Below are 24,719 nucleotides of genomic sequence, written 5' to 3'. Positions count from 1 at the left end.
CTTCAAAAGGAGAGTTCTTTATATCCATAGAATGAGGAGATAATGAAACAAGAAGGCCAAATATCTCTAAATTAACAAAAAAAAACAAAAGTTTTCATAAAAGTCTGAAAAGATGTTTTATTTGCTAGAACTTCTAGATGGGAAATATTTCAAAGCCCTAAGAAGAAGATAGTAGAGGCTAATGAGAGGCAGCAGAAACAGAAGCAGCACAAAGGAAAGGTGACTTCCACAGACAAAAAAAAAAGAAAATCCCATTAAGTTAAAAAATGGACCCAGAGTGAAATTGACAAATTTCAATACAGAGTCAGATCTTACTTTTTGAAGTACCATCAACTGTACAAAATTTGCCTCTATATCAAAATAAAAGGCAAAAAGCACTTTCTACCAGAAAAGTCAACTTTTCAAGTATGTACAGTTTAGGGATGAAGGACAATTTTTGCATTTAAGTGCACAGAGATAACGTGATAAAGGCAATTTTCCACCACACTATTTTTATACTGTTCCAAATAACGAGTGTTCACAAAGGAATATTAATAAAGGGAAACAAGCTATCTAGTATAGAAAGAGTTAAATGATTTCTTTCCAGAATTCAACACTGTGCTCTCATTACCAGTTGGATTAATTACTGGTCCTGGAGAGTTTTGGAAACCCAAGCTACTCAATGTGCTTGTTAAGGAAGGTTTGTCTTTAATCCGCAGGGGAGACAATCAACAGGATGAGCAAAGGTAAAGCCTATCCTCTCCGGCTGTCCTTTAATTGGGCTGCAACAAGCTTTCCTGGCCTCTCATTCTGATTTAGGGCTCAAGACGGGCTTCAAGTGTCCAGCTTGGTTAGTAAAGCCCACCTCAAATCAGCAGAGAATAGAAAACACCACTCCTTCCAGGGCACATTCAGCAAAGAAAAAATATGTTAAATTTGTGCCAGTGGCAATCAAAAATAAAGATTATATAGAAACCACAGATAGTTTTAAAGAAGATTTTTCTAACTCTTAAAGTTTAATCTGGCCAAAATGAAACAATACTTCTTATTATGCTATAAATTTTCCACTTGTAAATTCAGCCACTTCTTTGTGGTCCAACAATACATTACCCTTATATATTCCCAACTACTCTTCTCATTCCATCTCTTTGCTCTGCATGTACCCAAGATGAAGAATTTTGAGGCTTCAGGTGTCCACTTAGGTTCAGTTACCAAGAAAAGGCCTTTCAAAATAAAATGTTTGCCAACCCCATATCTATTGAAGAGTTTGGAGAATATGCAACATATTTAAAGAGATAACAGCTAAAACCAAGCCACATTAAAAGATAATGTTTTCTACATCAAACAGGAAAACAGCAACAGAGCAGAGAAGGAAAACCGAAGAACTTTCAGACTGTGGCTTCATTATTTTAATTTAAAATTGTGAACTTCCAGTTGACAGTCCCTATCATACTCAGATGGATATTTAAAGAGCATTAGAAAATAAAAGCAAAATGATTTTTTTGCTCATTATTGGGAATTATTTGTACCCCTGACCTCTGTTCACAGAGGTAATGAAAGTGGCTTTCCTTACTAGAAACACCAATCCTATGTCCCCACATTCCCCAGGAGGGCCAGCAGAAACACTGGTTTCTCTTAATCTCATTTTCCCATAAAACACACTTTCATGGAAACACAGGAAGAACAAGTTTGGAAGGAAAGATAAAATCAAAGAATTCAAGGGACAGCCAATGAAGACATTCCTCTCTCAAGCCAACACTTCTGCCTCTGTCTCCATACAACATCAATCCATTACACTGTCTCTCTCCCATTAATCAAAACATTCTTAAAATTCTACCTTCTCTTTGAAGGAGTCTCAGACTGGTCAGTTTCTGCTACCTTATCCTAACTGTGCTCTTCTGTATAAAAATCTAAATAACACAGATAAGATAAGGTCAAAACCTTCTTCTTGATCCACCCTTCCCTAATCTAGTTACCTGTCCAGAGACATTAATTTGATGAACATCCTTTCTTACAGGTCAAATTCTATGCATTTGCACAGATATATGCTGGAAAGGCACAGTCTTATATGATGAAAAAAACATATTTTAGTATAATTCACTTTTTCTACTCAACATTTTGCCATAGAGATCTGCTTGTGGCAGTACAACTAGAATAATATCATTTTCAAAAAAAAGTAGTTGCCTAGTATCCACAGGACATATTTTTTCCAATTTACTTAACCATTCTCCTATTGATAAACATTTAGGTTGTAACTCAGTCAGTAAAGAATCTGCCTGCAGTGCAGGAGACCCTGGTTCAATCCCTGGGTTGGGAAGATCCCCTGGAGAAGGAAATGGCAACCCACTCCAGTATCCTTGCCTGGAAAATCTCATGGACAGAGGAGCCTGGTGGGCTGCAGTCCATGGAGTTGCAAAGAGTCGGGCACGACTGAGCGACTAACACTAACACAACACAAAGTTGCCTGGACATGCTTCTTTGAGCACACCTGTGAGTATTTCTCTAGCAGAAAAGAATTGCTGGTTAAAGGGTATATGCATTTAACATTTTCACAGATACTGTGTGACTATAGTCCTAAAAGATTTTGTCAATCTTATTCCCACCAAAGGTGCAAAACAAAACCCAGTTATTTCAAAACCTCCCTTCACTTTTCACATTTTTCCTTTGTTTTGCTTCCAAAAGGGAAGAAGCGCATAGCTCCAGCACCTGTGCACTGTCCAAAGCCGCTGGGCCGAGACAGGTCCTGGCTCCTGCCTGCCAGCTGCCTCGAGAGCGTGAGGGGAACGGGGGTTCACATGTAAACTCCTGAGCTGCCTTCACATTTTCTAATTATTCTTTTTTATTTTGGCTCATTGGATATGGGAGAAATGATTTATTTTAATTATCATTACTAGTGAAGCTGAGACTTATATGTGTACTGATTATTTTTCTTTACAATTTATAAGACTTGATTTTTCTAGTTATCTTTTCACTAATTTGAAAGAAATAGTCATCTGCTCTAGATATTCTTTGCCATACAGTACACAATTATTTTTCTCTAATCTAGTTCTGTCCTGAATATGGAATATAAATGCATGTTCCCTTCCCTTAGTATTCCTGAATATACCCTGAATTATTTTACTCTACTCAAAACAGGCTGTGCTCTATGTAAGAACACAGCCAATGTTTTTGTTATTTTTCTTTCCTCTTGATTGCATCCTTCCTACCTAACATCTACAAGATATGGAATGGCATCAGATACATCAATACTTTTTGATCATTTTAGACAGTAAGAAAAGCCTACTCTGCACAGAGATTCTGACATGACAGTGGGAGAAGCAGTCAGGATCTGTGAGCCATAACAGTGGTTCTCAAAGTTGACTGCACAATGGAACTGCCTGGGGAGTTTAAACACTGCAGAAGCCTAAATCTCAGCCCCAAATATTCTGGTCTAATTGGTCTAGAGCATGACCTGGGCACTAGGATTTTAAGTTCCCATTGTGGTTCTACTGTGCAGCCAAGTTTGAGGACCACTGAACTAATTACTTCTTATCCAACCCTTCTTATTTAAATTTTTTTTAAATTGTAGTAAAATATACATGAGATTTATCCTTTTAAAATATACAGTTCAGTGGCACTAAGTACATTTGCAATGTTGTGCAATCATCACCGCTATTTCCAGAGCCCATTCACCATCAAACAGAAACTCTCTATCCATTAAACAATACTTCCCCATTTCTATTCCCCCAACCCCTGGTAACCTCTATTCTACTTTCCGTCTTTATGTATTTGCCCATTCTAGATACCTCATGTAAGCAGAATCACACAATATTTGTCCTTCGTGTTTGGCATATTTCACTTAGCATAATTTCCTAGTCTTTGAGGAGAAAAGGGAAAATATATGCTTTTTAAAAACAAAGCAAAGCAATACTCAAAAAAACCTAACTTGATAACTGATGAACGTTTTCTGAGTAAAACCTATTAATCCCTGTGAATAATTTCTTTCAAAGAAGTAATCACACTTTGCTGAATGTTTCTGAAGATTCCCCTGAAAACTGGTGAAGAATTACTATCCTGTTGCATCATTACTCCAAGGGGATATTAAAGCAACGAAGACTGCCCCAGTGAGAGTAAGAGGAGGGCAAAAAGTTCAAGGAAGGAGAAGAAAGGGAGAGGTGAAAAGGAGTGGATTTTAACCAATAATACCAGGCTGTTCTTTCCAGAAGTATTTATTCTATAATTCTTTGCCTGGATATTTTCTAACACAAATTCCAAAAAGGTTAACAACCTCCCAAGAACAAGAAGACTCCTATAGAACTCAAATGTGGTAAAGAACATAACTGATTTTCCACCAGCAAAATCGTATTAAAGACTCTAGAAGAAATGATTTAAGTCCTTAAACTCAAAGTACAGTCTGAGAGCCAACAGCGCTGGCATCACCTAGAAGGTAGAAAGCAGAATCTCAGGTCCCACTCCAGCCCTGATCTATAATCTACATTTAAACAAACAAGACTCTCAGGTGATTTCTTTGTACACTGAAGTTTGAAAAGCACAATTAGGCCATCCTCTGGTCTCTGGTCTGAAATATCCTAGAAAATTTTGCTAAACTGGCTTTCAAAACCTCTGAAAAAGATGATTTAATTATTTCATTGTAAACAAGGTTGCAGAATCTATATTAAATTAATGGTTTCTTCTCCTAAGCCTTTTCTCAACCTCCTTCAATTCTTATGCAAAGAGGCAGACAGAAATGGGATAAAGTCTAGCAACTGTTCTTAAAGGAGCCTAGAAATTCACGTTTTCATTTTTTCACTAAAAATACTACAGAGCTGTGTGGTTTTTGCCGGACAAACATAAAAATATCAGAATCAAGATATATTTATAACAGTAAAAACAGAAGCTTTTCAGGTAAACAATCTATTTATTCATATAGAATTATACTTTTACCAAAAATAAGCAAAACATAACAAAAACCGAAACTAATAAGCTGATTCCTAAAAGAATCAGGGCATTCAGTTCACACAGAATTTAAGATACTATGTTATTAGTATCTTAATTTCAATCTGTTGTAGAAGGCAATTTTGATGATTGTTAGAGAAAATCAAGAAATTGTTTTATAACAGTAACTGTTCAGTGTAGATGACCTGAAACGCTCAATCTGAGTGATGATCACAATATAGTTTTACACAAAAAAGAGAGAGTAACAGGAGTTGGGGGAGAGACAGAGAGGGAGAAGCAAGCACTGGCAGTATGGACTCCAGTCTAAGTTCTATTCGTTTGTCACTAGCTTGCTTCAGTCCCTAGGTTGTTTTCTCTCTTTATGCCTCAATTCTTTAATACCCTGTGAACTGTACTGTTGTACTTCACTGCTGAGCAAAATCAAAATTCTAAGTTCATTAAGTTTCTCTAAGTGAAAAATGAGTGAGAAATGTTATATTCAGGTTATTCAATATAAGTAACATATATATCTAGCATTTCTAATTAGTAGTAATACTTTGTGTGATTCCTTAGTTTTCAAAGTACTTTTCAATATAACATCTCATTTTTTCTACCTCCAGCTCCATAAGGTAGGAAGGCATGTTTTCTCACTTTCATTAGATGAAACTAGGAACCAGGGCTACTGTGCAGTAGAGCTGGGACTTAAAGACTAGATCTTCTGACTTTAACTAACTATGCTAACTTTCTAATTTGTAAAGAATCAAAATAAAGAAACACAAGAGAGTTCCAGAAAAACATCTATTTCTGCTTTATTGACTATGCCAAAGCCTTTGACTGTGTGGATCACAATAAACTGTGGACAATTCGGAAAGAGATGGGAATACCAGACCACCTGACCTGCCTCTTGAGAAATTTGTATGCAGGTCAAGAAGCAACAGTTAGAACTGGACATGGAACAACAGACTGGTTCCAAATAGGAAAAGGAGTATGTTAAGGCTGTATATTGTCACCCTGTTTATTTAACTTATATGCAGAGTACATCATGAGAAACCCTGGGCTGGAAGAAACACAAGCTGGAATCAAGATTGCTGGGAGAAATATCAATAACCTCAAATATGCAGATGACACCACCCTTATGGCAGAAAGTGAAGAGGAACTAAAAAGCCTCTTGATAAAAGTGCAAGTGGAGAGTGAAAAAGTGGGTTAAAGCTCAACATTCAGAAAACTAAGATCATGGCATGTGGTCCCATCACTTCATGGGAAATAGATGGGGAAACAGTGGAAACAGTGTCAGACTTTATTTTTTTGGGCTCCAAAATCACTGCAGATGGTGACTGCAGCCATGAAATTAAAAGACACTTACTCCCAGAAGGAAAGTTATGACCAACCTAGTAGCATATTCAAAAGCAGAAACATTACTTTGCCAACAAAGGTTCGTCTAGTCAAGGTTATGGTTTTTCCAGTGGTCAGGTATGGATGTGAGAGTTGGACTGTGAAGAAGGCTGAGTGCTGAAGAATTGATGCTTTTGAACTGTGGTGTTGGAGAAGACTCCTGAGGGTCCCTTGGACTGCAAGGAGATCCAACCAGTCCATTCTGAAGGAGCTCAGCCCTGGGATTTATTTGGAAGGAATGATGCTCAAGCTGAAACTCCAGTACTTTGGCCACTTCATGTGAAGAGCTGACTCATTGGAAAAGACTCTGATGCTGGGAGGGATTGGGGACAGGAGAAGGGGACAACAGAGAATGAGATGGCTGGATGGCATCACCGACTCGATGGACGTGAGTCTGAGTGACCTCCGGGAGTTGGTGATGGACAGGAAGGCCTGGCGTGCTGCAATTCATGGGGTCACAAAGAGTCGGACACGACTGAGTGACTGAACCGAACTGAACATTGAAACAATACTGAATGCAATTTACTCTCTTCAGATGATTCAGAACTCATTTTCGGTCGTATATCGAATTATATTTCTAAAGTAGTCATCTCCATAGCATTCGGTGCAGATAAGATGATTAGTTGAGCTGTCTGGTTAACCCAAGTCCATCTCTATTCTAGTGCACTTTTATAAATCTGGAATTTTATCACTTCAAGGAAATCATGGTCTCTAGAATTGGTATACACTTAAACTTAATTTGGTATCCAAAATTGGTATCCACTTTGTCCTTTATGGTTACAGATCATATCTGAGCTCTTCTTCCTTGATTATAAAATAGAAATTATATACATACGTAAACACTCTCACACTGGACAGCAAGGTTTAAATGAGATACTCCTGTAAAGAATTAGTATTGTGCCTTCCAACACACAGTAGCTACAGAAGAGAATTTAAAAAACAAAAACAAAAACAGTTGACATCTTCACCAGAACACTAAAAAAAAAAATCGTTGGACAAAACAAAGCAGAAACATCATAAAACTTGCACTTTAAAAAATTCAATTTTGGGTTTCTATGGTTATAAAAGTAATTCATGCTTATTAGACAGAGACAATGAAAATCACCCATAATGCCACCACACAGTGATAATCACTGTTAATATTGGTGTATACACCTTTAAAATTTCACACACACAAGCTCAAGTTTTGTGTGCATGTTTTAAACAAATGAGATCATTAATTCTGTATTCCCTGAATGGAAAAATCTAGCCCCCCTAGTAGAAACAAACAAACAGAAATAAAGCCCTGAACTCCTCAAATTATACGGTACATAAGAAATGCTATTTTATAATCAGTTTTTAATTTAATATACCACAGTATTATTCTACTGTGATAGAGAGATAATCATCATTTCTAGCATCCAATATTTCACTGCATATTCACTTCTAGTCTCTTCTGGGCTAAGCTGCTCTTCTTTCCAGGTAAACACCACTACTATAATTTATTCAGTCACATTATTCTCAGATTTTCCTTTTATAAACAATGCCATGAGCATATATCTTTGCTTACTTGGAGGGCATGACATGCACATTGAAAATTTTGCCAACCTGCCCTCTGGAAAAATTTTACCAATGTACATTCGATTGCTGATGCTTTATATTCCCATCACCTTGCCTATCTAGGTTTGGTTTGAAATTAAACTCTGCTTTTACTACCCTTAATAGTTTTAGGATCAATAGGTTAAAAAAATTTTTTTAAAGGGAGGTATTTGTCTCACATTAAGAAATTATTTGAGGAAAACAAAATAAAATACAACTAAAAAAAAACAACTGTGGGGGGGGGGGGGCCACCCCCAGGATTGGAATACTCAGAAATTTCCATTCAGCTGGGAGCTGGGTTTTTCATCATTCTGCTCACTCCTCCTCACCATTTGTTTTGTTTGCTACGTGTTATTTTTCACTTGTCATCTGTGGTGAGAAGGGTACAGAGGGAATGTACAACCATAAAGAAGATGTAGCTTCCAACAAAGCACTTCTGAGACTGACTCATGACTTGGTACCAGCTTCCCTTGGATGCACCACTGCACCAAGCTCTACTGAGTGCATATTTCACAAAAATGAAAAAATAATTTCAAATGTTTTACCCCCAACATGATAAGTAAACTGTTTGCTCTGACTTCTATGATCATCAGCAAACTTTCCTAATTATCAGTAGTCATGCTTTAATATAATAAAAATCTCAGATTATTTCAACTAAACACACCAAATGTGACAAAGAAGCAAAACACTCCCATGGCAGGAGAAGAGTTTCTTAAACATGGTACATTCCTTCTTCTTAATGATTAAGTAAGCCTCTTAATCAGAAGCTTAGTCAGCTTTAGATGTACTTTATATCTGAGATAGAGTAGATTCTTTACATTAGTCAGGTAAAATTCACCTTATGTTTTCTTTAACCAGTCAGAATAGCCCAACGTATTAATAATAGCAGGTATGAAGTGACAGGAAAAAAGTTTAGGTAATGTTTTCCTCTTTGAACCATTATCTAGAGATGCTTTTCAAGTATCCACAGAAAGATCTATGAATCCAACAATCAAAAGATTACAATTTAGCTTTATATTTATAAAATATTGCATTACTTCAGACCAAGTTGCTAGTTTAGACCGGTTCAGACTTAGGGGAAAAAAAACTAGGCGCCACCCCATGAGCTGCAGCATCAATGTCTGGACTGCATGAATGCCTGCTCAGGAGCCTCGCGATCCAGTTACCCATGATACTGGACTCCTTTCTGTTCTGACCTTCAGGTCATCTAATGAACAGATACTATTACTATAGCAGTCCCTTGGTATCTTCGGGGCATTGGTTGCAGAAGCCCACCATAGGTAGCCAAAATTAGGGGATGCTCCAGTCCCTTACGTAAACTGGCACAGGATCTGCACATAACCTACACACATCCTGCTGTAGGCTCTGAACTGTCTCTATATTACCTGTAATACCTAATACAACGTACACACTATGTCAACAGGGGCCAGTGCTGCAAATTCAAATTTTGCTTTTTGGACCTTTCTGCAATTTTTTCCCAGTTGAATCCACAGATGCAGAAATCACAGATACACAGGGTCAACCATATTTAGAATTCAGATATTATCTGATGCCAGGCAGCTATACTGGACCATGGTGAAGAATGGAAAGAAACTAAGCCCTTGCTCTCAATTCTAGCTGAAGAAACAGATCATACACAAGTAGAAATTTAACAAATAAGATAGTTTCAGGTAGTGATAAGTCTTGCAAAGACAGTAAAATGGGGCTGTATTAGTCTGTGACTTGGTGGTGAAGAGAAAGCTTCATTAGATGGGACAATCAAGAAAGGCTTGTCTCAGGAGGTGAAATCTAAGCTAGACTTTGAATAAGGTAAGGTCAATCATGCAACAGTCTGGGAGAACAATGTTTCAGGTAGGGGAAATAGCAAAAGTGAAAGAAAGAGTTTGGGGTGTTTGACAGAAAGGAGGACGAGCATGGCCAGAACACAGTGACTAAGGGGGAGAAGGAGAAATGAGGTAGAGGCCTGGTTATATAGGGCCTCAGAGGCCGTGGCAGTGTCTGAATTTGATTCTAGGAAGAGTGGAAAGCCATTAAAGGGCTGACACAAGAGTGATATTACCTGATTTAAGTTTTTTAAACAATCTCTGGTGTCTCTGTAGAGCATGGACTTCCAACAGAAAGGAGATCAACAGAACTGATCAATGGAAAGAGTCCATGCATGAAGCTAAAGGTTTGGGCAAGGGTGGCGAAGGGGACCGAGATGAATGGTCAGACTCAGAGTATGTTCAGAGGTGAAATGACATGACTTGCTGAAAAACTAAATGTGGTGGTGGGTAGTGAGGGCAAAACAGGAAACCAAGGATTACTCCTGTGAGGGGACTTGAGCAACCAGATGGACTGTGCAGCCATTAGTTGATGTGAGGGTACTAGAGGGAGAAACAGATTTGGAGCGGGGAGTGGGGGCAATCAAAGTTCTGTTTTGGACCTGTCTGGTACCGAAAATCTACTAGTAATATAAGCTGGGGTACAGACCACACACAGATGGGATATAAAGGCCATCTGACAGATGAGACTACTTGAAGAAAAACTACAGACAGAGCCCTGGGACACACCAATACTGGTCAAGTGAGAGGAAGCGGAGTGAGCAGAAGAGCTGAGAGGGAGCACGCAGAATGGCAGGAGGATATTCAGGAGAGTGTGGGGTACAGAAACTGAAGAAGAAAGTCCCGAGAAGGAAGGAGTATGATAAATGCTGCTGAAGTCGAACAAGATAAAGAAAGAAGGGACTTTGCTGGTGGTCCAGTGATTAAGAGTCTGTGCTTCCACTGCAGGGGATGCAGGTTCAATACCTGGTCAGGGAACTAAGATCCCGCATGCCATGTGCCACGGCCAGAAAAAAACAAAAAACAACAACAAAGATAAGAAAAGAAAACTCACAACTGGATTTAAAGCTAGAAGTATTAATAAAGAAAAAAGGTAGGAAGATATGTTATTAAAAAAGCCATTTGATCTTGATCAAGCTATCACTTTTAGAGCTAAAAAAACAAAAGGAACAGTCTCAGCAAAACCCCTGAGGTTATGTTGATTTACCAGGATTAGCACATTTTGACTTTCCTTCTCTAAGAGAGAGCAGGGAAGCAATGACCCAGGAGGGTGGTCTTCTTATTCCCTGGAGAGGGGAGGCCCCTGTGGCATCAGTGTGGTAGAATTCAGAATTTATATGGAAAGAGGACCAGCTCAGCCCAAAAGAGACTGCAGGTCTCTTGCCCCATTTGATTGTGATTCATCAAAGTTCTAACAGTCTCCTGTCCAAACCAATTCCAGCTAAAAGTAACCCAAGGGCCTAACTGAAAGGAAAAAACTGCCTACAGGAGGAGAAGACCGCATCCATGCCCTCAGCTGGGGGGCATTCTTCTGGCCTACATTTTCTTTCCCAAGGTCGCTACTGTTTCACTATCAGACTCCAGCCTGCATCTTCCTCTGATGGTGGATCACTGAGGACAAAACTAAAAAAAGCAATGTGAGGCCCGCCCACACCTGTGCCACTTGTTTCTCCTCCTCACTCCCCGCCCTGTACCTGGGTCATTTTGTCTACAGAGACTGGAATTCCATCGATCGTGAGAGGCGGCAGCTCTGAGTTAACCTCCTGTGGTGCAGGGGCGTGCTCTGCCAGGGCGGACTCCAGGTCTTCCAGGATCATGCTCTTGTACTTACGCACCTGCAGGGAATTAAGGGCAGAAGTAAACAAGATGCCCAACAACCAGGGAGGGTTGGTGCCAAGCAACCAGAGAGTGGGTGGGGCTGGACTCCCTTAGCCACTGCAGAGCCCTAAGAACAAACATGTCTACAACTAGCAGGTAAAAATACCCGCTGGCCCAAAGACATCACATCGTACAGAATTAAATATAAAGATGATGAAATTACAGGTAACAATGGGATAAAGAAGCGAGAGGAAAGAGTTTTCTAGAAATACAGCTCGTCAGTTAAAAATCACATTTTCTCAGTAAATGCTGGCCCCATTACCTGGTCCAGATCTAACAGGAATGGTATTCATATTCTGCATTTCCCAGGCCATCTGATAAAACCCACCTGTGGCAGTTAATTACCAAAGTCATTTCCAAGATCACTGAGGATTTATGTCTCTAAAACTTTAAGCACCCTCTTTGAAACTTTGCTATGCCCACTGTTTTCCTACAAAGCTAGACTATCAAACAGGAGATCAGCTATACAAGAGGCTGAACTAAAAGGCATCAGAGAAAAAAAACAAGACGTGTATACTGGGCGTCACAGTGTAGCCGGGTGCCACAGGCGCCACTCTCAGTAGGCCTGGGGCCAGAGACAGCACCACAGGTCAAGTCCTCTTCCTTTCTGTCAGGGACTCCCTGGTGACAGAGGTGGACTTTAAAAACATGAGGCCTCTGGAACTCTGACAAGGCCATGTCTGAACCAGACACTGTTGCTCTGACTCCATTCCTTCCACTATTAGTGAAAGTCTCACAAAAAACAGAACAGCAGCAAGTTGCACATGTACACATTCTTCTACAGAATGTAGAGAGTTCACTGGATTCTACCACCACCAATAATGGGTTCACTTACTTATAAGAAATAGATCAGGGGGGATGAGGATACTTTAGGGATAGTAAAGGAAGCCATGGAGTTATAAAAATGTAACAAGATGGGATAGAAAATTAACTTGCTTTCAGGGCTCAGGCCATCATCATAGAAAAAAAGGTAAGAGAATATGAGGTTTACTTAGAAGTTATAACAATGTTATAGTCCTGGACTGAACTCTCAGTCACCATATATTTCCCTATAAATATCTCATTATAAAGATTAGAAGAGAAAAATCCCCATACTCCACCTCAAACATATGGAAAAGTAAAAATTATTGGCTACGATGTAAAACTTTTATAGAAATTTCCAACAGATCAACAATAAAGGTGATGAAAGAAAAATAGTGCAAACTTATAGAATCATTATTACTCTAGAGATTCAGTTTTATCCTGGTTTCTAAAGAGAGAGTTTCAAAAATTATTGCCAATGTATTTACTGTAAATAGCTGTGTTGCCATGACATCTTTAAGGATATATATTTTCTGATTTCTAGGTTTCTACATCATAAGTAGAGTTTTTACACTACCAACCCACAGAAAAACTGAGTAAGCATAGGTTATAGTCTTTGAACTTTAATGTATCAGGTTAAACCATTACATCAGTATATATGCCCATAGTAAGAGTAAATGAAAATAGTAAAAAAAACTTTCATTGTGCAGAAACATCTTGCATTCAAAGATAAAAAATCATTAGCTTATTACTATTATTACATTAATAGCTAGTTTCAAACAATTTCAGCCATTTTATGGGTCAGTAGAATTCCAGAAATTCAGATCCAGGCATTTTGCTAAATTTATCCATTATATCTTGATTTAAAAAAAAAATGCTGGGAGAACATCCTTCAGAGTAATTTACAACTTCAGGTTGTGAGCACAGTATTTCTAAGTTTGCTTAGTAAAGTTAACTAACTTTCCCAGAGTTATAAAGCTAGCATTTAATTCTACCTAATTTATCAATCCTGAGATAATCCCCCCCCACCCCCCACCATTTATCATTCCTCTGGAAACTCGGATACCTCTTAAAATTGCTATAGACAAAGTGGTATGGGGCACAGCAGTCATGGCCTGCACATACGTGAACATGGTTGCTATGGAGGCACAACTGCAACCCCCAGGCCTTTTCAATCAGCAAACCATTTAGCACCATTTCAGAACGGAATGTGAACCTTGGTTGTTGTCTGATAACTTTCTCAGTGATCTTTCCGTAAGACCAAAAAGCACCAGCAACAAACTTGTCACAGCTGAGAAAAAGTCTCAGAGACAATAGCAGAGCTCTTTTTACAGAAATGCAGCATCACCCATGCTCCTGATGGTAAGGAAGACAATATATTACATGCAACCATGCAGACAATGATGACTCTGAAACAGGAAGTAATTCAGAATTGGACTCTGAATTTTAAAAACAATTTCAGAAATTGGAAATTTATTTCACTTAAATTTTCCTTTTTACATATTTACAAAAGCAGTATGATCAAAAGCTGTCTCTAAGTAAGCCTGAAAAAGCTCTTTCAATAAGTATAAAATAAAAATTCTAAGTGATAGTAAGTGCTATATCAAAGTTTATCAGTGTTTTTTCTTTCTTTGTGGCACATAAATAATGGTGCATCCTATAACTCATGGTATCACAGATATGATGAAATACAGGTTTCTTTTAGAAACTTCTACTTTCTATTCCAAAATCCACAGCTAAAGCCTTTGTCATTTCATACCAATATGTCACTGCCAACTAACTGGTTTCACAATTCAAGTTAAAAACCACTTAAAAACAAATTCAGTTGGTCTGCCTACCAAGCTCTCCTCCTTCAATTCATTCTCTATACTGCTGCCATTTAAAATTTCTGAAAGATTGATATAATAAAATACTATTTATTGAATACTTGCTATGTGTCAAGCACTGCATACATTCAGTTAATTCTCACACAGTTTTATAAAGAAACTACCATTATATCCATTTTGCAGATAAGAAAATTCAGGTTAAGTAACATTCCCAAATCATATAGGAATATAGCAGAAAGTCAAATTAATTTTTAAGTAGTTCCAAAGCCTGTATGTTCAGCCACTTCTGATCATTTATCTTTTTCTCTCAAAAATAGTCCTACATGCCCCACTTCTTACAGGATTGCATTTCAACCATTCTGATCATTCCTTGCTTTCCCAATGCTCTCTGCCAAGGCCACCAATTACAGCTGTGCACGCTCAGCTCTGTAGATTATGTGAATAAGCACCCTCTTGAGTTCCCCATGTATAAGCCAGAGTCCTACTAGGCAACTTTGCTCACCATCCTTCCTCTTTAGCCAGCCAGCCTCCTCACTAACTTTTGCATATAGCAAGTTCTTTTCTATCTCTATGGAGAAGGAAATGGCAATCCACACCAGTATTCTTGCCTGGAGAATTCCCATGGACAGAGGAGCCTGGCATGTTTCAGTACATGGGGTCGCAAAGAGTTGGACATGACTGAGCAACTAACACACTTTCTATCTCTGGGTCTTTAATTCTGTTTCTAATTCAAATACTATCCATTATTCAAGACCAACTCAATTCCCACTTTCTCTGAGAAATCTTCCCAAGTGTTCTTGCCCTAATTCTTTTACTCTTTTAAATGCCAACAGACTCAAACAATCGTGTGTCACTTACGCTGGTCTATGTTGCACACAACCAGTGTTATGACATCACTAAGCACAGGAACCAGACCTTTTATTTTAACATACATTATGAAACATTTCACATATTCAGACATGTACAGATAAAACATTCTCATAACTACAGCGACGCTGAGTTTAGGGTATTTATAGGAGACTTAAGAGTTCTGGGCACAGAATGAGCTTGTTGAGGATTTAGGAACTGGTTGCTACAACCATAAGGTCAATGGGCCTTTAGTGACGTTGCAAAAATAATCTCAGACAAGATATCAAAATCCTTCTGTACACTTGCTTTTCTGGATAAAAGAAGAATCTTCAGGAAGGTCTCAAAAAAGATTTTTAAGATTATTTTTTGCCTATGAGCTCCTCTGTGATTAAAAATACACTGTCATCTGATGAATGTAACAAAGAGATGCCCAAGCACAGGGCTGCCTTCAGATCAGGGATCCTGAAGCACACTTGGCACAGAGCCAGGCCACAAGCTGTGGCCCACAGAATCTGCTGGCTTCATCCTCTTCTCTCTCCAGTCCCAATGTCAGCCTCTTTTCTCTCCTGCCTCAGTCCAGATCTCTTTTTCCCCAACCCCTTGGATCCCTTGTTCTGAACCTTAAAATCTCAAAAGACCTGGATGGAATTCTTACCTCATACTTTATATCTAACAGTCTTAGCCATTTATTGCATAACTTAATAAACAAGCAACAGGGCTTTTACTTTATTACTTTTTTATATTATTATTATTATTGCCTGTGTCATGTGGCATATGGGATCTTAGTTTCCCAACCAAGGATCTAACCCATGCCTTCTGCATTGGGAGCTCGGATTCTTAACCACTGGACCATCAGGGAAGTCCCTTACTTTATTACTTTTTAAATATGCTTCCACGTTTCAAGCAACCTGAAGCCACCTTTTAAAAACTTATCTAAATAAGTGAATGACTTAGAACAAGAAATCATGACCAACTCCAGAGTCCACTTATCCACTGGGAAGGTGGAATTAAACGAAGGCAGAAGGATGATTTCAAGGAAGCTGTGATAACCCCTGAGCTGCGTCTTGCTTCTGTGACTGTGGTTCCTAGGCCTATTCCTACAAAGCTCATTAAAGTATGTGATATAGCAGTAAGTCATAAAGAGAGTGTTCTTACGACTCAACAACTTTAAAATCTACCATCTACCAATTCCCATTAGATACAAAGTATGAGACAAGAATTCCATCCAAGTCTTTTGAGATTTCAAGGTTCAATTCCTTTCATGCCAGTTCTTCATAAAGACTACATATAGGAGAAAGATAATAAACTTTAATTTCTATTTCTCCCCAGTGAGGTTGCTATTATCTTTATTTCACACATGAGGGCACTGAGTCACATAAAGGAAAAATCAGTGTGGGAAATCACTCACAAAATCAAAACTTAAACACAGTTTTCACCAAAGTGAAGTTTTTAGCTATATACATTAACACCAACCTATGTGCATGATTCAATTAACCTGTCTAAAACTTACATTCCAATTGTGGGCAAGGATGTAATATGGGCAGAACACAGTAGAGAGAAATAAATGAAAACCTGGAAACCATAAGAAAAGCTTCAATACCATCTATTAGGGGGCCCAGTAAAATTTTCAATTCTCCTTTGACAAATTTGTAAAAAACTGATAATTTTGAGTCTGAAATCCATATCCCAAAGATGAACAGCCCTATGGAATTTTAAACGTCCAGAGTTCCCAGCAGCCTCCAGAAAAAAGAGCAAGAAGAAAGGTTAATGACAGCTTCAGGCAGGAGGACAAAATGCAAATACCAGAGTTTTAATATTATTTAATGACATAATACATGAAAACTGCTTATAACTTATAACCTAGAACATAGCATTCAGTAAATGTTAGGCATTATTATAAAATCCAAATAATTTCTTTTACTGTTACTAATATGAGATTATGCAGAGTATACTGTACAACTGATTACAGTAAATATGAGCTCTGATTCTTTAATACCACCCTGTATATCAATATATATATAAGATTAAGGAATATTCTATACTTTGAAGGTTTAATGGAAGTCACTCGAAATAATCAGGAGTGTAGTATCCCTTTGAGAGATGTGGTTTAATTACTTTTTAGATTTTGTATGTGTTTATTGTCTTACTGGTTTGGATATATTTGGTTATTTTTTTATTAAATTATCCACTTGGTTGAGGTTTTTAAAAGAAGAGAATTAATGCATAGCATTTCCTTACAATGTTCAATCTATTTTTTATCTGCAACTATAACTCATCTCACTTCTAAGACTGTGTATTTGTTTTCTTCATCCTTTTTCTCAATTAGTATGCTCGTTTATCTATTTCATTAGATTTTCATAGTTCAGTTCAGTCGCTTAGTCGTGTCTGACTCTTTGCAACCCCATGAACCGCAGCACGCCAGGCCTCCATGTCCATCAGCAACTCCCGGAGCCCACCCAAAGCCATGTCCATTGAGTCGGTGATGCCATCCAACCATCTCATTCTCTGTTGTCCCCTTCTCCTCCTGCCCTCAATCTTTCCCAGCATCAGGGTCTTTTCCAATGAGTCAGCTCTTCGCATCAGGTGGCCAAAGTATTGGAGTTTCAGCTTTAGCATCATTCCCTCCAAAGAAATCCCAGGGCTGATCTTCAGAATGGACTGGTTGGATCTCCTTGCAGTCCAAGGGACTCTCAAGAGTCTTCTCCAACACCACAGTTCAAAAGCATCAATTCTTCGGTGCTCAGCTTTCTTCACAGTCCGATTCTCACATCCATACATGACCACTGGAAAAACCATAGCCTTGACTAGACGGACCTTTGTTGGCAAAGTAATGTCTCTGCTTTTCAATATGCTATCTAGGTTGGTCATAACTTTTCTCCAAGGAGTAAGTGTCTTTTAATTTCATGGCTGCAATCACCATCTGCAGTGATTTTGGAGCTCCAAAAAAATAAAGTCTGACACTGTTTCCACTGTTTCCCCATCTATTTCCCATGAAGTGATGAGACCACATGCCATGATCTTTGTTTTCTGAACGTTGAGCTTTAAGCCAACTTTTTCCCTCTCCTCTTTCACCTTCATCAAGATGCTCTTTAGTTCTTCTTCTCTTTCTGCCATAAAGGTGGTGTCATCTGCAAATCTGAGGTTATTGATATTTCTCCCAGCAATCTTGATTCCAGCCTGTGCTTCCTCTAGTCCAGCGTTTCTCATGATATACTCTGCATGTAAGTTAAATAAGTAGGGTGACAACATATAGCCTTCATGTACTCCTTTTCTGTTGTTCCATGTCCAGTTCTAACTGTTGCTTCCTGACCTGCATACAGATTTCTCAAGAGGCAGGTCAGGTGGTCTGGTATTCCCATCTCTTTCCGAATTGTCCACAGTTTATTGTGATCCACACAGTCAAAGGCTTTGGCATAGTCAAGAAAGCAGAAATAGATGTTTTTCTGGAACTCTCTTGCTTTTTCCATGATCCAGTGGATGTTGGCAATTTGATCTCTGCTTCCTCTGCCTTTTCTAAAACCAGCTTGACCATCTGGAAGTTGATGGTTCACGTATTGCTGAAGCCTGGCTTGAAGAATTTTAAGGATCACTTTACTAGCATGTGAGATGAGTGCAATTGTACGGTAGTTTGAGCATTCTTTGGCATTGCCTTTCTTTGGGATTGGAATGAAAACCGACCTTTTCAGTCCTGTGGCCACTGCTGAGTTTTCCAAATGTGCTGGCATACTGAGTGCAGCACTTTAACAGCATCATCTTTCACGATTTGAAATAGCTCAACTGGAATTCCATCACCTCCACTAGCTTTGTTCATAGTAATGCTTCCTAAGGCCCACTTGACTTGGCATTCCAGGATGTCTGGCTCTAGGTGAGTGGTCACACCATCGTGATTATCTGACTTGTGAAGATCTCTTTGGTACAGTTCTTCTGTGTATTCTTGCCACCTCTTCTTAGTATCTTCTGCTTCTGTTAGATCCATACCATTTCTGCCCTTTATTGAGCCCATCTTTCCATGAAATGTTCCCTTGGTATCTCTAATCTTCTTGAAGACATCTCTAGTCTTTCCCATTCTGTTGTTTTCCTCTATTTCTTTGCACTGATCACTGAGGAAGGCTTTCTTACCTCTCCTTGCTATTCTTTGGAACTCTGCATTCAAATGGGTATATCTTTCCTTTTCTCCTTTGCTTTTTGCTTCTCTTCTTTTCACAGCTATTTGTAAGGCCTCCTCAGACAGCCATGTTGCTTTTTGCATTTCTTTTCCATGGGGATGGTCTTGATCTCTGTCTCCTGTACAATGTCACGAACCTCCATCCATAGTTCATCAGGCACTCTGTCTATCAGATCTAGTCCCTTAAATCTATTTCTCACTTCCACTGTAGAGTCATAAGGGATTTGATTTAGGTCATACCTGAATGGTCTAGTGGTTTTCCCTACCTCCTTCAATTTCAGTCTGAATTTGGCAATAAGGAGTTCATGGTCTGAGCCACAGTCAGCTCCTGGTCTTGTTTTTGCTGACTGTATAGAGCTTCTCCATCTTTGGCTGCAAAGAATATAATCAGTCTGATTTCGGTGTCAACCATCTAGTGATGTCCATGTGTAGAGTCTTCTCTTGTGTTGTTGGAAGAGGGTGTTTGCTATGACCAGTGTGTTCTCTTGGCAGAACTCTTTTAGCCTTTGCCCTGATTCATTCTGTACTCCAAGGCCAAATTTGCCTGTTACTCCAGGTGTTTCTTGACTTCCTACTTTTGCATTCCAGTCCCCTATAATGGAAAGGACATCTTTTTTGGGTGTTAGTTCTAGAAGGTCTTGCAGGTCTTCATAGAACTGTTCATCATACCATTTCTTCATAGAACTTTTTCATAGTACCATTTCTTGAATAACAATTCTATTTACAAAATCATTAATTCCTTCTACATGTTTACTTACTGTATATCTTTCTCAGATGAAGTTTCTTTTCTTTCTTTCTTGTATATATAGAAAAAAAAAATAAAGGCAATAAACATGCTTTGGAGCATCTGTTTAGATCATAATTTTTCAGGCTATTTAAAATTTGTTTTTAAATAGTTCACAGATTAAGTTTTTCTCTTAAGTGTTTTTGTATACATATAAGTGATTGGCTTTGCTGTATAACAGAAACTAACACTGGAGAAGGCAATGGCACCCCACTCCAGTACTCTTGCCTGGAAAATCCCATGGATGGAGGAGCCTGGTGGGCTGCAGTCTGTGGGGTCACTGAGTCAGACACGACTGAGCAACTTCACTTTCACTTTTCACTTTCACGCACTGGAGAAGGAAATGGCAACCCACTCCAGTGTTCTTGCCTGGAGAATCCCAGGGACGGGGGAGCCTGGTGGGCTGCTGTCTATGGGGTCGCACCGAGTTGGACACGACTGAAGCGACTTAGCAGCAGCAGCAGCAGCAGCAGAAACTAACACAACATTGTAAAACTACTACAGTAAAAGGTATTTATAAATTTCCATGTGGCTGAAAATTTCTGTCAATCTTTCTTATATTAACTTCTAAATTTTCTATTCTTTAATAAAAAATATGACCTGTGTAATTTTCTATCTTTTACAATTTATTAAGATTTACTTTGGGACCTAATAATAACACAGAGTCAATTCTTATAATCCATTCATGTAATTTTTCAAATATGGTATATTCTCCCTTCGTATGGTATCAATGTTAAATATGTTAACCTTTTATATTAACCTTATTAATTCTATTCTTCAGATATCTATATTCTTATTTATACTTTTCTTCCTTGAGTGACAAAGATATTAAAGACTCCTACTACCACTGTGGTTTCTATTTTTTTTCCTCCCATTACTAATTTTTGATCTATATTCTTTGCTTTAATGTTGAGACATAAAAGGTTCATTATAAATTTATACTGCTTATCAATACTAAAGGACCTATGGTCCTCAGTTAAGACTCATTTGTCTTGAGAATTTGGCTTTGTCTGATATTAATGCTGTGATCCATGATTTATTTTTGTAGGGATTTGTCTGACATTTGCTTTGCTTATTGTTTTGCTTTTAAAATTTTAACATCCCAGTTCACCAGCCCCAAACATCCTGTATCATGCATCGATATTAAAAAAAAAAAAAGATGAAAGTAATATAAAAAAATAAATAAAAAAAATTTAACAGCTTTATCGAAATATAATTAATATGCCGTACATATTAGCTTCCTATGGTTGCCACAAAGTATTACAAACTTGGTGGCTTCTATCAACAGAAATTCATTCTGTTAGTTTCATAGGCCCAAGTTGTTGGCAGGGCTGGTTGTTCTGGAAGCTCTAGGGGAGGTACCATTTTCTCATCCTGCCTAGCTGCTGTTGAGCACATACTGCTTTGCTTCTGACCTGTTCCTTGCACCCAACCTCTTGCTTCCGCTGACACATCTCCTTCTGTATCAATCTCCTTTTGGCTCCCTCTTACATAAAGACACTGTGATTAGATTTAGGGCCTACCTGGATAATCCAGGGTGATCTGGATTATCTCAAAAATCTTTAACTTAACCACACCTGCAAAATCTTTTATGTCATATAAAGACTTGGTTCTGTGTATCTTTGGGGGCCATTCATTATTCAACCTACCATACAATACCATACAATTCACGCATTTGAAGTGTATAATTTACTCTTTTAAATATTTGCAGGGTCACGTAAACATCATTATAATCTATCCCCCATGAAAGAAACTCCAAACTCACTAGCTGTCACTTTCCATTCCTCCATTCCCTCCCCCCACCTTTCAAATCTGGCAACCACTAACCTACTTTCTGTCTCTTGAGATTTGACTACTCCAGACACTGCCCATAAGTGAAATCATACACTATGTGGCCTTTTATGAATGGATTCTTCCACTTAGCACAATGTTTTCAAGGTTCGTCCATATTGTAACATTTATCAGTACTTCATTCCTTTTCATTGCTAAGTAATACTATACTGGATGGATAATACAACTTTTTTTATCCATTCATCAACAGATGAACATCTGGGTTATTTCCACTTTGTGGCTATTATGAATAATGCTTCTACAAATATAGTGCACTGGTTTTTATATATAAGTTTTGTTGCTATGAACACTGTATGTATAAGCTTTATTCTCAGCTCTTTTGGGTAAATGTAGGAGTAGAATTGTTGGGTTATATAGTAACTGTTCTTTTGATATTTTGAGAAATTGCCAAATTGTTTTCCAAATCAGCTGCATCATTTTACATCCCTAACTGCAATGTATGGGGGTTCCAATTTCTTCACATCCTCATCAACATTTATTATTGTCCATCTTTTAAATTATATTCATCATAGTGGGCATGAAGTATCTCTCTGTAGTTCTGCTTTTCATTTCCCTAATGATTAAGTTATTTATCAAGTGCTCATGTGCTTGCTGGTCATTTCTATATTTTCTTTGGAAAAATATTTATGCAGATTCTTTGCCATTTTAAATTCTGTTAATCGTCTTTTTTCTTTTTTTGGCCATGCTGCGCGGCTTGCCGGGTCATCGTTCCCTGACCAGAGACTGAACCTACGCCTGCTGCAGTAGAAGCATGAAGTCCTCTCCACTGACACCAGGGTATTCCTGGATTAACTGTCTTGTCACTGCTGAGTTATAAGGGTTCCTTATATATTCTGGATACAAATTTGTATCAGATATATTTTGCCAATATTTTTTTCTTTCCCCTTCTGTAGACTGTCTTTTCACTTTCTTGATGGTATCATTTGCAGCCACTTTAAACACTTGTGAGTCACTGTAAGTATGTCACATAAATTGAATAGAATTGGGTTTTGATTTGGATTGTTTCTGCTCCAATCTAAAATAAAATCTTTAACAATAATATAATTATAATATTTATATTATGGTTTATAACAGAATTAACTGGTCTCACTTCCATTATTTTGTTAGTCAGGTAGAAACTAGAAAAGCCATCTACCACACTCCACTCAGGAAAGGTCTTAATATGCATCCTATTCTAGGGACTCAGGAATCTGAGGAAAAACTCAAACTCAAAAATGTTTAGAAAGAATCACAACATCTGTATATGGGGAAAAAAATACAATAAACAAAATCTCAACTGATTACTAATTCTGAACTCTTGAAATATCTATGTTCAATATGGGAGAAAATCTAATAAATTCATTTTAAGCTCAGAAATTTTATCCTAGTAAAAATAAAATGCAATTTAATTCTGGACAGATCATTATTCTATTAATGATTTAAAGTTACTTTATCCAAAGAAAGAACAATTCACATAGTAAAAGTATCCAAGAGTAAAATACTATTTTCATAAAGTTAGCTATAGATAGGGATATAATAAAAATATTCAACTATATTTCAACACTGAAGGATTAAACCAATTATTTGAAGAAATAAAAAGGATTTAAAATACGCAATTCAGATATCAGTGATTAGTAAAATGCTCCCAGGTTTGCCTCAGGAAGTTCACATCTTGAGAAAATACCATTTTGTTTCAGCAATTTTCCTACAAAATCTTGCATTGGTTTCTTAAGGAATACAACATCATTTTTTCCCATTGCATCTGATGAGGTAAAATAGCTTGCTATGAAAAGGAGAAACAGAAATGATCCATTTTACTTTGATCTGCATAAAGGAGTTTGAAAACCAGTCTCAATTCCCACCCCTGGATGAAGGGAAGATAAAATAACTATTGTGCTAGACAAAGGATCAAAAGAATGCAAACAACAACTCAAAGAAAGCAAAGGGTATCTGAGAACACACACAGTTTTCTTACCACATTCTCCAAAGGAGCTGCACCGAACACTTTAAAGACAGGGTTGGGTTTGGAGGGAGAGATACAAAGGACAATGGCTTGCTGTCCCACTCGAGTAGTATATTCATCTAATGTGGCTCGAAGTTTCCTGAATTAGAGAACGAAAAGACAGAAATTATGTGACACAGACACAAGATTTCCTTTGACTTGAGACAATTTATTCTAATTAGGTATGTCTTCTGTTACCTGAATTGTGAAAAGGGTGTGTGTGAGGTTTAATATCCTGTTCAGCAGAAATATGTACATCCCTTTGTCCTAAAGACCCGTGACTAGCTCACTGACATGAGAGTCTGCCCCAGGACACAGCCGTGACACAACATTGAATACAGACAGTATCATACTTCCTGATCTCAGCACCAAAAGTGTGCTGCTTATAATAATAAAGATTAATACTGAGATGTCCTCCTATAGACTTTACTATATCATCTCCATGCTTACTGAAGGGGCCTAAAATGAACTGCTTCTCATTTCTTTGACTGATATCATCATTGTTTATGTCTTGCTCCGATGCTCAGTTACGTCCGACTTTTTGCGACCCTATGGACTATAGCCTGCCAGGCTCCTCAGTCCATGGGATTCTCTCAGCAAGAAAACTGGAGTGGGGTGCCACTTCCTCCTTCAGGCAATCTCCCTGACCCAGGGATTGAACCTGCATCTCTTGCGTCTCCTGCATTAGGAGGCTGATTCTTTACCACTGAGCACCTGGGAAGCCTATTTATATCTTGCTACTTCAAAATGTTGTCATTTCCAGATTTTCACTGTGATATAAACAATAATTCTTAGTCCTGAAGTATTTTACAAATGAGGATGGAGTAAAAGAGCTTTTTCAAATACATCAGCACTGTATTAAACAGAAACACTGTCCTCTCCTGGAAATTATGGGAGA

The 24,719-nt window shown here is 38.1% G+C and overlaps 1 protein-coding gene across 6 annotated transcripts in view; it reads right to left on the bottom strand.

Moving 5' to 3' along the window:
* Positions 1-24,719, bottom strand: part of NRF1 (nuclear respiratory factor 1) — a 131,175-nt gene that overhangs the window by 48,303 nt on the left and 58,153 nt on the right. For all 6 annotated transcript variants that reach the window (XM_006043402.3, XM_006043401.3, XM_044946857.1 and 3 more), the window contains 2 exons: positions 23,795-23,921; positions 11,381-11,521 (listed from right to left, as the gene is read on the bottom strand). In XM_006043402.3, the coding sequence (XP_006043464.1) occupies positions 11,381-11,521; positions 23,795-23,921 (268 nt within the window). The remainder of the gene's footprint in view (positions 1-11,380; positions 11,522-23,794; positions 23,922-24,719) is intronic.

The sequence above is a fragment of the Bubalus bubalis genome, chromosome 8 (assembly GCF_019923935.1).
Source record: "Bubalus bubalis isolate 160015118507 breed Murrah chromosome 8, NDDB_SH_1, whole genome shotgun sequence".
Classification (NCBI taxonomy): domain Eukaryota; kingdom Metazoa; phylum Chordata; class Mammalia; order Artiodactyla; family Bovidae; genus Bubalus; species Bubalus bubalis.
The sequence above is the reverse complement of the archived record's forward strand: the minus strand, read 5'-3'. Positions and strand labels throughout refer to the sequence as shown.